Source organism: Patagioenas fasciata, chromosome 1 (genome assembly GCF_037038585.1).
Source record: "Patagioenas fasciata isolate bPatFas1 chromosome 1, bPatFas1.hap1, whole genome shotgun sequence".
Taxonomy (NCBI): Eukaryota; Metazoa; Chordata; class Aves; order Columbiformes; family Columbidae; genus Patagioenas; species Patagioenas fasciata.
This window is the reverse complement of record NC_092520.1, coordinates 22761078-22774535: the sequence shown is the minus strand read 5'-3', so window position 1 is coordinate 22774535 and position 13458 is coordinate 22761078. Positions and strand designations below refer to the sequence as shown.

The 13458-nt window shown below is 40.5% G+C and overlaps 1 protein-coding gene across 6 annotated transcripts in view; it reads left to right on the top strand.

The window, feature by feature from the left end:
• The window catches only part of ATP8A2 (ATPase phospholipid transporting 8A2), a 347902-nt gene that overhangs the window by 73576 nt on the left and 260868 nt on the right, over positions 1-13458 (top strand). For all 6 annotated transcript variants that reach the window (XM_071804368.1, XM_065830605.2, XM_071804354.1 and 3 more), the window contains 5 exons: positions 696-784; positions 1507-1551; positions 2871-2943; positions 10256-10361; positions 11685-11767. In XM_071804368.1, coding sequence (XP_071660469.1) covers positions 696-784; positions 1507-1551; positions 2871-2943; positions 10256-10361; positions 11685-11767 — 396 coding nt within the window. The remainder of the gene's footprint in view (positions 1-695; positions 785-1506; positions 1552-2870; positions 2944-10255; positions 10362-11684; positions 11768-13458) is intronic.

Here is a 13458-nt window from a genome sequence, read left to right as displayed (position 1 = left end):
GTTAATTTCTCTTGTGGCCTACTTGAAGGTGACAATCTTGAATCTGCTAATGCTCCAAGAAGTTGTGTTGGTGTTGTCTCCAAGTTTTAGCTGAAAGTCACTGGATTCCATTAAAGGATTATTAGTGTGGGCAGTGCCAACTGTGGCTGCGCATTTCACACTTGAGGATTGCTCATGGCAGGAAACCAGAAAAAGCAGCTTGTGTTTGCCTGCAGAATGTGGCTTGGACTCACTCTGTTATTCCTTGCACAATACTGTTTATGGGATAAAATCCCTAGCAAGTTCCTCGTGATCTTTGGAACACAGGATTTCTTCAGTGTATTAAGTTCCAGTGATTAAACCATCTTTGTTTTAATTCCCAGTCTTGCTGTTTGATGTTTGTATGGTTGAAAGACTTGGTAAATATTCAGCTAGCACAAGCAAGTACTTCTGTATTGACCATGCTGGAGCCTTTGCAATTGATACCTACTATTTGCATTTAGACATAAAGAAGAAATAATGTCATTAAATAAAGTAACTTTCCTGTTTATTTTCTTGTAGCATTGGCAAGACAAACCAAGCTGTAATAAGCCTGCATTGGGCAATACTATGACATTTGAGCCATGTTTCCCAGAATTTCCCTGATGCTTACCCTGTTTTCCACTTTAAATTTTGTTACTTTGCAAGTTGAACATTAGACTTTTTTTTCATTCCAGGTAAAATACCTGTTTTCTGATAAAACGGGTACTCTAACATGCAATATCATGAACTTTAAGAAATGTAGTATTGCTGGAGTGACGTATGGGTAGGTATGACTTTTTTAGCTTAATGTGTTCTTATTGATGGTACGTACTTTTATATCAGAACAGGATTAGAACATTCTGTTTTTCCATTTGTATTTTAGTATATTTTGTGGTCCCAGTTAATAGCTTTCATTTCTATGTCCTGCAATACTAATTATGAAATGCAAACCTTTACATGAAGTAAAGAGAAATAATTATGTACTTCCTAACTTACCTAATCACAGTTTAAACCAGACGTGCTAAATAAACTGTGGCCTTTCCAGAGTGAAGATAATGCAGCCCGAGGGTACCAGCTGTCAGTCATATTTCCTTTAGATGAACCAGAATTTCATTATAACTATGTAGCTGTAATTGTAGAGTAAAATTTTCTCTGCATGTCAGAGATACCCACTTACCAGTTTTGTTCTGTTTATTTCAAAAGGATCCCTTTAAGTCATGCTGGTATTTCATAGCCCTTGGCCTTTTGGGTCTTGAAAATGAAATCTTTCTTTGCTTAGTTTTCAATGGGTGGTCTTACTATCTCTGTGCAAGTTAATATTTGAGTTTCATGGTAGCTAAATTAGATACTCAAAAGGCAGAAAACTTGATTCAGATGTATGAACAGCTGAACCCATGGTTCCAGCATATGTTTGTATGTGCGATGACTCATTGATCTTTGCAAACCAAAAAATAGGTAGAAGATGAAGTGGAATAAATATTCTTTTTTCCGTTTTTGAACCCTCAGTCACTTTCCTGAGTTGGAAAGAGAACGCTCATCAGAAGACTTCAGGTAAATACATTCTCAGATGTTTGTTCTGTATAGCAGAGTGGGGACAAGCTATATAAAGACTGCTTTCCAATTTGGGCCTGGAAGAAGCCCAAAGGAGCGATTTGAGTAAAATGCTCTTCCAGCAGGAGCCTGATGCAGAGCTGGTGGGTGGTGATGGATCTTGTCTTCTGCATAGAGAGATGGTGGGTGGAGGGGAGCGGGGGATAGGCAGTGACTGGGGTGGCTTGGGTACATGCTAATGCAGTGCTTGTTTATAATTGCAGACAACCAAATTACAAGTGAAGAGTAATCTTTACAGTAACCTTACCTCTAGTTGGAGACTGAATGTTACTCTTTGCAATCACTGAGTTCAAACCTGAAAAGCAGAAGAAAAGGAACTGCTTTATTAAAAGGCTATGTTTTAATAATTAAACTGGGAAAGGTCTTGATATGGAGGTGTCTTATGTTAAGAGAACCACTCCTCTGTATTGAGAGTCTTAATGAATAGAGGTGATGGGTCTGTCCCATTCCACAGGGAGGAGTGAAAGTCTAGAGGTGTTACACAGGTGTCACTGTAGTGTATTCACATGAACAGAACGGGGGGAAGAGCCAGAGTGGGCTAATGGTGACTTTGGCAAATGTAAGAAAGAAGTGAGTTCCTATCCAAGAAGCAGGTAGACACTGAATACTGTGGGCTGCTTTATGATTAACTAAGTTAGGCTTCTATACTAGTCTGTCTCTTTTTTTTTATAATTGCCTTTTGGGAATGTGGTATGATATGATATGTTGCTATTTCAGCTGACATGTGATTTCTGTGGATGCTGCTTTTTCTTCCAGTGTGTTGCTGTTTCCTTCATTGCCATATTTCCTGTACTTGAATGCTGCTTTCCTAGTCAGTTGTGTGGAAAGGTTTCTTCCAGGTGTTAGTTTGGGGTACTCAAGCTTAAAACCTTCCAGTGATTAACTTGAAGTAGAACTGACTGAATAGACAGAGCTTAGGGATATTTATCTGATTTATTTTAGAAGCAAGTCACCTTGAAATCAAAGTATTTCAAGTACACTTAAAAGCTGCTTCTGCTACATCTGTTCTAGGAAGTGTGACACTTGAATCTTCTCAAATACACTTTTAAGCATAACCATCTCAGGTTTCTTGCTGGTGTCCTGAAGAAATCATTGCTCATTTACAGCTTTTGGTGCATTACTTACATGATGTTTTCCCAGTACTTTCAAGGATAGTGGAAGCTTATTTTGTTTTTCCTTTGCTTCCCAACAAAATGGATGAAGTATTAAGATGAAGTGTTGCCAGTGCTGTGTTTGATTATGCTTGTGTTGCTCTGCAGCCAGCTACCTCCTACCAGTGAATCGTGTGAATTTGATGACCCAAGACTGCTGCAAAACATTGAAAATAACCATGTAAGTCTATCCTCTGAATATCATGTCTCTTAAATATACTATTCTAGGCCTCTCTGGAATAGAATGCTAAACAAATCTACTTGTCTGATCAAATCTGCCATATGGGTTCCTCATGCAACCACAGATGCAAGCAGAGTGGGGAAAAATGAAACTACTGAATTAAAGGAACAATGACATTGATATGGATACCAGCTAGTTATGGAACAATTTGATATATACTAGTGTATATGGAAGATAGTATCTTCTACCAAATTAAGGTAGAAATTGTGATTCTTTAAAAGAAAAACTACTTGGATGTTTCTAACATCCATAGTGTTAAAATACCACTTATAACAGTAATTCAGGACATTGCAAGGTGGTACTGGTGTGAGACCTGCTGTAAAGACTGCCAATGTTGGGATTTCTAATTGCATAAAGTATGTAAAAGATGGGACTTAATTGCAAGCTTAAGCTGAGACTAAGACTTAGTGTTAGTCATCTTGTCTGTTTGTCCTAAAGGGTCTTAGTCCTTAGGAAAGTGTCGGTTCATTGCTTACTAAAACCCTGCAGCTATGAAGTGTCTGACTAGACACCAGATGATTTAAGTTATTTGTGAAAAACATGACCCTTCCCCCCGCCCCCCCGCTCAGTTCTGCAGAAGCTGTATCGCGGTGAGGCATCTGGGCATTGGCAAGTGCAAACTTGAGTGACAAATTCAGTTAACTAATTGCTCTCCTTAGTATAACTTCTGTGACTGGGCTGGTTAAGTTTATACGAGCATCTAAAATGTAGTTACATTGTACTGTTTGTGTGCTGCAAAGTTTGCTTTCTGTTTTGCTTTACATTACTGAAAAAGTTGAAATGCACCATATGGTTTAAATGCCTGAAGGAATATTTAATTACTTTGTGTGTCACTTAATAATCCTCAGGGTGATAGAGCCTGAAGATGGCTCCTGTGCTCCAACCTTCAGGATGCCAGTCCCCCCACGCCAATGTACTGGTTTCCTGTGTGGCCTTTGTAATCATCTGCATTGGGAAAACTTCTGACTGCCCATTACTTACAGCCAAGATTTGGCTTGCCTCTTGTTAGTGTTCTGTTTATATATGGCTACAGTTATTGCAGTTGCTGACTCCTGGTAATCATTTTGGATGGAAGGCTACTGGTTTAGGTGCAGGCTACAGATCAAGTGTGTTTGAGCAATTTCTCACTGTGTTGCTCTAGCCATCTATACAGGAAAGTGCTTTGGAATATTTTAATAGTCAACAGAAGAGGCTTGTGTGAAATGAGCTGTGACAGGAAGTTTCTTATCTAGCCTGAAGAAGACTCCTTAACTTTGGGATATCTCAAATTCTTTGACCTTCTCTGTGTAGAACTTCTATTTAGGATATAGAAGGAATATTTACTGTTGAAGCAGGCAAATAAAGCATTCTGGTAGCTTCCTTAGTTGTCACTTAGTCTAGACAGCTCAGGTAGAAGTCTCTGTTCTTTACATGTGTTCAGGTTTCTTTTTTGGCTGGCAACTGGAACAGAAAAACATTGTTTTCATTGTCCAGCTGACTGTTGGGCTGAGCACACTGAGAAGTCAGCCATCAGTCAGTTGGGAAACTTTTGGCTGATAAGATGTACCTTGTGTAGGCCAGAGATGTCTCTTGGAGTCTGATTGTGCTGGAGGGCTGGGTAACACCCACTGACAAGTGGTGGTTTAGTATAAGACACCAGAATGCAGGGACTATGTGTGATAGTTTGCTTAGGAAGTTCAGATCCATTTGTTGAACTGCATCAAGTGACATGAGGTCTGGATTACAGGGTAGGGGGGGAGTGGAGAATTGTGTGTTTGCAGCCCATTAGCTTTCTGCACTATGTCAGCTGTAAAGGTGTATAATCTGCATCCTTCTACTTGAAAAACCTCAGTGTCTTAGCTTCCATAGCTTGTAGATAGCTGCAGATACCACTTACAGATGTCTGATCATCTCCATTTTGGGAACTGAGGTGATAAAACTGAAGTGTTCTAGCACAAGTTGCCTTGTGGAGTCAGATGGTGCTGTACTCAGCTGAGCAATAAATTCCCTTTAAGCATTTGCCCTTCTGCAGCTGGAGCTGTCAAGGTGACATCTCTCACAAACATTCAATAAGTGCTTATTGCTCTGGTCTTGAAGATTTTTATATTGTTTTTTCTCAGGCCAGTTGCAAGTGTTATTTTAAAGCTGTCTCAGTGCCAAGTAATTTCCTTTCCAGGTTGAAAACAAGAAGTGATGTACTTGTCCTCATGAGACTGTCTTCCATCTGCTAGGAAGATTTTTAAAATCCTGTATCATCTTTAAATTTTATAGCTCTTCTGGGCCACTGGTGTGTAAGGATTGACTGATGGCTGGGTCCGCTCTTGAGGAACAGTCGAAGAATTATTGCCCTGTAGGAAATGTTCCAAGGAAAAATAACTTGTCTTCAAAACATGTGGAGGTTTCTCTTGGCTTCTCTGGGATTTTGATGTGGAAGAAAGTACCTAGGTTTGTCTGCCTGTGCTTTTTCCTCATAACAGCTTCTGTTGGATGAACGGTGCAACGTGCCAAGAATATGATGCGGTGTTGTTTTTATAGGGAAAACAGCATAAAATTCTATTAGGAACAGAAAATAGTTATTTCTAAAGATTTCAAAGAATGGTGAATATGCTAGATGGTCTTAATATTGGTGCTTGTGAGTTGCACACATGCTGTGGACAAACTCAGCATGGAGATGCAACCCTGTGTGGTGTGGGTTTATTCTTTACCCTGTTGACATGAGTACATGGAAGGAGGTAAAAAAGTTCAAGAATTGTAATTTGGATCTCATCCTAGACTCCTGTCTCACTGGGTTCTCTCTTGACTTCCTCTGCTAATTCCAGTTCACATATGAACTTTTTTCTGTGGCCCCCAAATTACCACTTGGGCAGGAAACAGCAAGCACGTGGTGCAGCTGCAGACACAAGAACTGGTTCTTTGAATTTATGTGATGAGTATTTTAGCAGCTGGTGAGGCAGAACAGGTAACTTGTATTTGAGTTGTGGCTTTACCTCAGTGGAAGTGTTTTAGATCTCTCCAACTTGTCTGCTTGTTTTTGTGAAGTGTGTGGGAACTGAGTGTTTTATCCCATCAGTCTTCGTTGAAATGGCTGCTCTGAGCAGCTGATTCTTAATTCCTTAGGAAAGCAGAACAAAAAAAGCATATCAAAACTTACTGAGATGAAAAACTGGAGTTTAAATTCTAATAGGGGGAAAATACATTCAGGTGGTGAGAACGTCTGGGAAGCTTTAGTTCAGAAATTAACTGTTGCCTGAAAACTGTCTGAACATTGTTCAACAGCTCACAATTAAATTTTTGTAGCTTGGCAGGCATTATATTTCACTCTTATGCTTTTACCCTTACTATGCATGGGACTTTAGAACTTTTTTTTCTCAAGTACAAGGCAGTATCTTTATAGGTTACATGTCAGTGGTTTTAGACAAGGTAAACTTGCATTTAACTCTATTCAAATGCTGGTAAATGTGTTCTGAGTCTGTTCTGGAAATACCGAATCTTCCCCAACCTTACCAGCTTCACTCATCTGGAGGTGCCCAACGTGGCTGAGTCATCACACTGTTCTACACATAGTTTAACAAACAAACCGGTAGGAATTTAGTGTTTTTTTAAGACGGCCATACTTCTCCCTAGTGATGAAATAGCTAAGTATTTTACTAGCTATCCTTGGCAGAATGTGCCATGTTTATGCGAAGTAATAAGCTCAAGTTGTTTGACTGTGCCTTAGTATCCCATTGGCTGTTTTTAGGCCACTTGCTCAAAAACCTGTCTTACTCATCTGGGAATATTATGAATGGAGACACTGATATGATACTGCTACAAGTAAAAGGTGGTATAGATAAATATCTCTAACTTCGCGTACAACTTCCGTGTAGTTTTATTAGGCTGTAAAGGGCTCAAATAATGCAGTTTCTGTCTTCACAATGAGGAGACCCAGATAAGGACACAGGTGACAAAACACAGATATATAGCTCTGCAGATTGCAGCTTCTTCCCCAAAAGGATGAGTTTTGACTCAGCATTTTGTTCCCTCTGAATAGGGGAGAACACAAAGGGGTAAAAACTTGTGATACATCTTTGACCAGTGGTCCATGCCCTGCTTGATAATGGATAATGCTGTGGCTTCTAGGTAGGGAATCTTTGCTTTCAGTGTAGATAATGCTTTGTAGATAACAATCCAGAGACTGCTTCCAAGATGATGGGACTTTGTCTCAGTGTCTGTACTTCTCAGCTTGTAGGGGCAGTGTGCAAAGGAAGTTTAGCCAGTGTTGTATGTTGCTGGTGTAGGTGGTTTTACACCCAGGTGTTCCATGGATCTTTGGAAAATGCGTTAAGAAAGAGGAGCCATAGCTTTCACCCAGAGCTGTTGGTACACAGTGGGAAAAGTTAGGGGAGAAGGCACTTGGAATGAGAGCTGCCTGTGGACAGATGAACAAGAGACTAAAATATGCAAACTTTGTTCCTGCTACAGACAAATAAAGGAGGAAGAAATGGGGGAAAGAAATAGAGCTGAGCTTAACAAATGAGCAGGCAAGCAATGTCTTGCAGACAGAGTTGCTTTCACAGAGGAAAATAGGAAATCAGAATCAGTTAGAAGTCCCACAAGTTGTCTTATGCTGGAGTTAAGCTTGGCATGATGCAAGGGTTGTATTGCTACAGAAGCCATTAATGAGTTTTCTGTTCACAGCTCTGAAGCAGGAATTGGAATTCTCTATCCTGAATCATGCCAATGCAATAAATATTGTCAGTGCAGCAACAATATAGCAGGGAAACAAATGACAGCTGTGTGGAGGAGCTGATGTGATAAGCTGGGCCTCTGTCTGGTGATTTCTTGCTGTAGGACTGGAAGATTGCCATGTAATCCATTGTGAGCTGTGAAAATACCAAGTCAGCAATGAATTGCATTGCTGGCTTGAAAGCAGAAATATATACATAGGAAGGATTAAAACCTGTGACAATACTGGAGACAGGTTTATTTCCAACTGATAGACACTTTCATAGTGTGTTCTAAGGGGGTAAGTGGTACGTGTGTGAGGACAGAGTTCTGCAGCAATGGATGCTGAAACAGGAGTCTGGCAGGCTGTGTATTTTGAGGTGGAGTTGTAATGTTCATTGCTTTCACTGAAAATAATGAAGCAACAGTAACCTCCTGATGAGCAGTTTACTGGGGACTTCACATTTTTCACACTACTCTCTGATTATATTCTGTCTGCTTATTTTGTCGAATGCAGCCTCTGCACTCCAGCATGTCAGAAGTTAGGACTGTTATTTTAGTGGCATGTGACCATTCAATTCAGAAATTTCAATATGCAAAGATGTATGAAACAGTTATTTTGAGAATATGCATGACAAAGTACATGAAGTGAAACAAGAATATAAGTGTTGGATCGTCATTCTTTTCATTACATTTTTTTCTGATGTGCTTTTTGTTCGTACATGTTAACACAACGTTTACCAGCTGACATTGTTTTGTGGCTTTTGTGGTAATTTACTTGCTACTAATGCCGCTTTGCCAGTACATCTTTCTGTTGTACAAGTATGCGGGCTATGTGTACCATATGGAAACAACAAACTCTAGTATTTTTTCTTATTCTTGGTCTTGTCCCTGAAATAGGACCTGAGATAGGAAGAAAAAAACAACAATCCCTTAGTTTTTATTTTTGTGACATAGCTTGGCTTGTTGGAAAGAAGCATTAAGAAGTCTGAGAGCCAGTGGTGAATGCTGCTGGCTTACTGGTGAAGTTGCATTTTATATTAAGTGCCATTCTAAGTGGGAAATGGAGAATTCTTTATTGTCATAGTAGTTCGCTGTGATTAAGGGGTTTTGTAAAATAACCGTGTGCTGCATTTCGGATAGTAGTACTGCATATATGGTTAGAAAAACACATGTAATACAAGTCTTGCATCAGCGGGGTTTTGGTGGCATGTAGTTTTCACTTGAAAGAGTTTCATTTGAACATAGCAGGGCTTTTTGCTGCTGTGAAACTTTCTGATGTACACTAGCAGAATAAATTGTGTAGAAGCACCTTTGAATTAGCTGTTTGAAAAAAAATACAAACAACCCTGGGACTAGAGTCTTGTAGGATTCTTCTCCATCTGAGCTCAGTTTTAGTATTAAAATAGTGGGGTTTTGGCTTGACCTTATGCTAATAGCTCTTGTAATGCTATTGATTTTGTAATGGCTCTGTTATGACAGAGTATATACAAAATATGCTATGCTAATAAAAACTAGGTGATATTTTTATATGCACAAACTCAGAGTTCACGAAATCTGCTTAAGGCTTTTGTGAAGGTAGAACTGATGAGCTCTTTCTGACTCAGCCCTGGAGCAGACGGTGCTGCGACGTAAGATTTTGATGCTACCAACTGTGGGTGTTACAGATAAAGCAGAGCTGGGCAAGTGAAATGTGTTCACTTCAGCTGTTCCAGCCAAGTGTCTTAAAGATCCGTGTGACATGTGGATGGAGATCCTATGGCAGGTTGGAAGCTGGGCAGCTGAGCACCATTGCTGACTGCTGTGGGACTGGAAATGCTGGGCCAGAAGGAGGAGTGCAAAGGAGAGCAGAATGGGATGGGGGAATAAATTTCAAATCATTATAGCTGTACTTGCCAGAACTTGGTGATTGGAGGCCTGTGACCAAGTACCATGGCATCTTCAGAGTGTCATACAGCTGATTTCTCTTTAAGCACTTGAGGATGGCTGGTGACTGTGGTCTGTGAATAGTACTTTATATTGTGTGTTCTTATGCTGAATGTGTAGGGATTGGTCAGATTTCTGCTTGGCTGGATGATGTGTTCCTGTGGCAGAGCACATGATGTTGCCTTGTACTGGCTGATCAACTGTTGTCAGCTCTGTATGTTCATCACTAAGGGTGCAGCTGAAATGAGTTTAATTCTGATGTGCTTACTGTCAGTCTCTTGAAAGTTGTGGAAGCTACCAAAGGAGTAGTTCCTGTTACTTGATTATTATTAGCATCTTGTGGCAGACATCTTTGCCTATATGAAGCTTGGGGTGCTACAAAATGGATGCTTATATATTCATAGACATGAGGGAATATTCTGGCTTCCTGGCTTTCTCTAACTTGAGACCTTCATCATTAGCACTCTGGTTCATCAGTGATGGCCCTTAACTCTGCTGTGTTGATGTCCTTGGGCCAAGACACACCAAGAGCACAATACTTTCGGTTTGTTTGTGGTACCTAAGAGGCCATCTGATGTTGGTGAACAGCTGCCCCTCAGTCTGTGTGTAGTACTAAACCCGACTGTCCTGCTCTCTTGTCTAGCCCACCGCTGTGCACATACAGGAGTTCCTCACTCTGCTGGCTGTGTGTCACACTGTCGTTCCTGAGAGACAAGGAAATAAAATAATCTACCAGGCCTCCTCTCCAGGTTGGTTGTTGCTTTCTTTTTTTGGGAGGGAAAGAGTGAGGGAGTAGAAGTAGATAGAAGGAAGGTCCAGAAATTTCTGTCAAGGTTATTTATTTTGAAAGCAAGATGTCTCCCGTGATCCTAGCAGTAGATCTGGCATCTTCCGTCATCAGTGCACACTGCTATTAAATTCCTTCTGCAAACCTGCCAAGTCAATGGTGTTTCTGTAAAGATAGGCCGGGCTTATGATCCGTTCTGCTCTCATGGGACCTTCTAATCTGGCCTTTGTGTAGGGGTGAAAAGCAAAAATAAAACTTTCACTGCATAGAGCTTATCTATGGAAATAGATTGCTTTTGTATGAACAGTTACTTGCTGTATTTTACATAACTGCCAACTGTTTTTATTGATGTAGTAGCTTCCTGTCTTGCTCTATGCAGATACAAGGTACTGATACATGACACAGTACAGCCCAGAGCGGAGTCCTGACTGTGTTTGAGCCTTCCCTTAGCCCATTTCTTCCTCTTTTCAGGTAGCACAGAGGGTACTGAAGGAGGTAGACAGGGCCAAAATGCAGAACAGCAGGGCCCTGCTCCCCATCAAATTTTTCTGTTACTGTGGGTGTTTCTGGATTTACTGTGGTGATGTATTGAGTGATGGAGCAGCATCTTATGTCTTAGAGTGTCTGAAGAGCCAGGTGAAGAGCCCATGTAAAGCAGCTCTGATCAGCACTGATGAACTGTGAGGAGCGTAAGAGTGCTGTAGAGACATGAGGGTTGCTGGAGTTGAGTACTGAATCCACTGATATGGTGGTTGTGCCTAATGCCACTTGCTACTCAAGGCTTTATAACTACCTATTACAGGTAGAGGTGTTGGCTCTGGTTTCACCTCTGTTGTTTGAGCTTTTAATGACACTTCAGTCTCCGGAGGACAGTCCTGTATTTCTGTAGCACCTGAATTTAGTGCATTTACAGTGGGAAATAGATTAAATGCATGTTGTAGGAATTTATAGTAATATAGCTTTGATCTTGCTTTCAGAACTGGTATATTACCCATTTTTCATGTAGATAAGTATGGCTCCTCCACAACAATAGAGTTTAATGCTTCAGTAGTTACAGCATACTTTGAGGATGGTGTTTGTGTAGTTGATATTGCATGGCCTTTGTGGGACTAAAATATGAATGTTCTTGCTGAAGTGTGTGCAGAGCTACTCTAGCAGCCCTACAGATGGGGGAATATGAGGCAAAGGGGCCTTTGGTGTTTTGGCAGCATGGCATATTTAAGTATGGGCTTTGCAGGCCTGTTCTGCATACCAATTTAAAGTTAAATATTTCTTGTGTTGGCAGATGAAGGGGCATTAGTGAAAGGAGCAAAAAAACTTGGTTATATCTTCACAGCACGGACTCCACATTCAGTTATCATTGATGCGGTAAGTAGCAGACGTGCATGGCACACACTGCCAAGCTCCTGCAGAGTGTGAATGTCTCCTGGGTGGTCCCTGTGAGTTCCCCTCTACAGAACCTTTAAGGGTGCCACATGTAAAAGGCTTTTGCAGACTGGGAGAAGTTGTATTACTTTCTTTTTTGGATGCAAAAGTCCTCTGCCTTTTTGTGTAGTATGGGCAATTGCAAGTTGCAAGCTTATATGGGAAATGACGGCAGTTATGACTGAAAAATATTTCCCTTGTCTGGGAAGCACAGATGAGCACACTCAGACCAGAAGGAAATTCATGTGTCTGGGAGGTCTTTCTAACTTACGTGTAATGGTTACTGTACTTCTAAATGTTTGGTTTCATATATTAAAATGGAATTTGTCTTTTGAGTAAGATCTTCGGTAGATGATGTATCTACTTACCAAGCTCTGTATGCTGCAGGGGTTAATGGATTAGAGTTGACACAGGCGGTCTCAAACTCATGTGAACGCATTCTGACTTAGGTTGCAGTGTAAGGTGGCTACAGATTACACAGGTGCAACTAAGATGAGGACTTTATCTCTGGAATACATAGTAGGGTACTTATTAAGAATAATGGATATGTTCTTGTCCTTCCTCTCAGGTGTGTTCACTTTCAAGTTTCTTGGTACACTGACAAGCTAAGCACATAAAACATGTATCTTTGTAGGACTTGTCACATTTTTTTTATAGCTACTCAGGAAACTGCTGTTTAGTTTAAGGGGAAGAGTGTAGGATGAGCAGCGTGATCTACAGCTAGCTAGACTTCTCTGCAGGAAGACCCAGGTTCATCTCACCTAGTTCCATAATCCTCATCCATACCAGGCTGGGAGCGTGGTCAGTCTGTAGCCAGTAATAAAAGCTGTCACTCCCAGGGGTTCCTGTCTCTCTTCATTGCCTACATCAGTGGCAGCACACGGAACACAGGTTGGAGGTGGCTTTTGGTCTTGAGGGTATTGCTAAATTGATATGTGCCTTGCAGGATGTAACTCAGCACTGGAATTAGATTTTGCTACAGCCTTTTCTTTAACGGTGTGCTACAAATACTACTGGAGTTCTGAACCTCCAGTAACTCCCACTGCTCCCTCCATCTGTCACACAAAAGGAATGGCATAGACAAGGCATTTCTAAATCCTTTTACTTGCTTGGGTTGCTTGTGCTGAAGCCCAGCGAACAGTTGTTGCTGATAACAGGATTTACTCCTCAGTTAAGCATTTTTTACCATTAGAAAGTGTAATCTAACTTGCTTGTAAATTCAAGTAAAGGAAATACTAAGGCATTTCAGACAAAGGTTATTGTAATACCAAATCTGATGGCATGTTTATTGTAACTTGGAATAATTCTCTGTGTGTAATATATTTCGTAGTTGGTAGCTGTTAGAAAGTAAACATGCAGCGTAACTTTTGAAGTGTGCTTATCCTTATATAGTAAGATTAGTTCCTTGAGATGGTGTAAAAATAGTACATGGAGGATACCACAATTTTAGCTGTTAAAGTAAGAATAGAATGCTTCATTAAATAGGGCTCTGCATCACTTTTACCATAAGAGGGAGCTATTACCACATTTTATTTACACTGGAGTGTGTGAACAGGTGTGTTAACCAATTTGCCTGTTTACAGAGTTAAGAATATACTGCAAATCGTGCTTACAATACTGCATGTTTTCTTTTG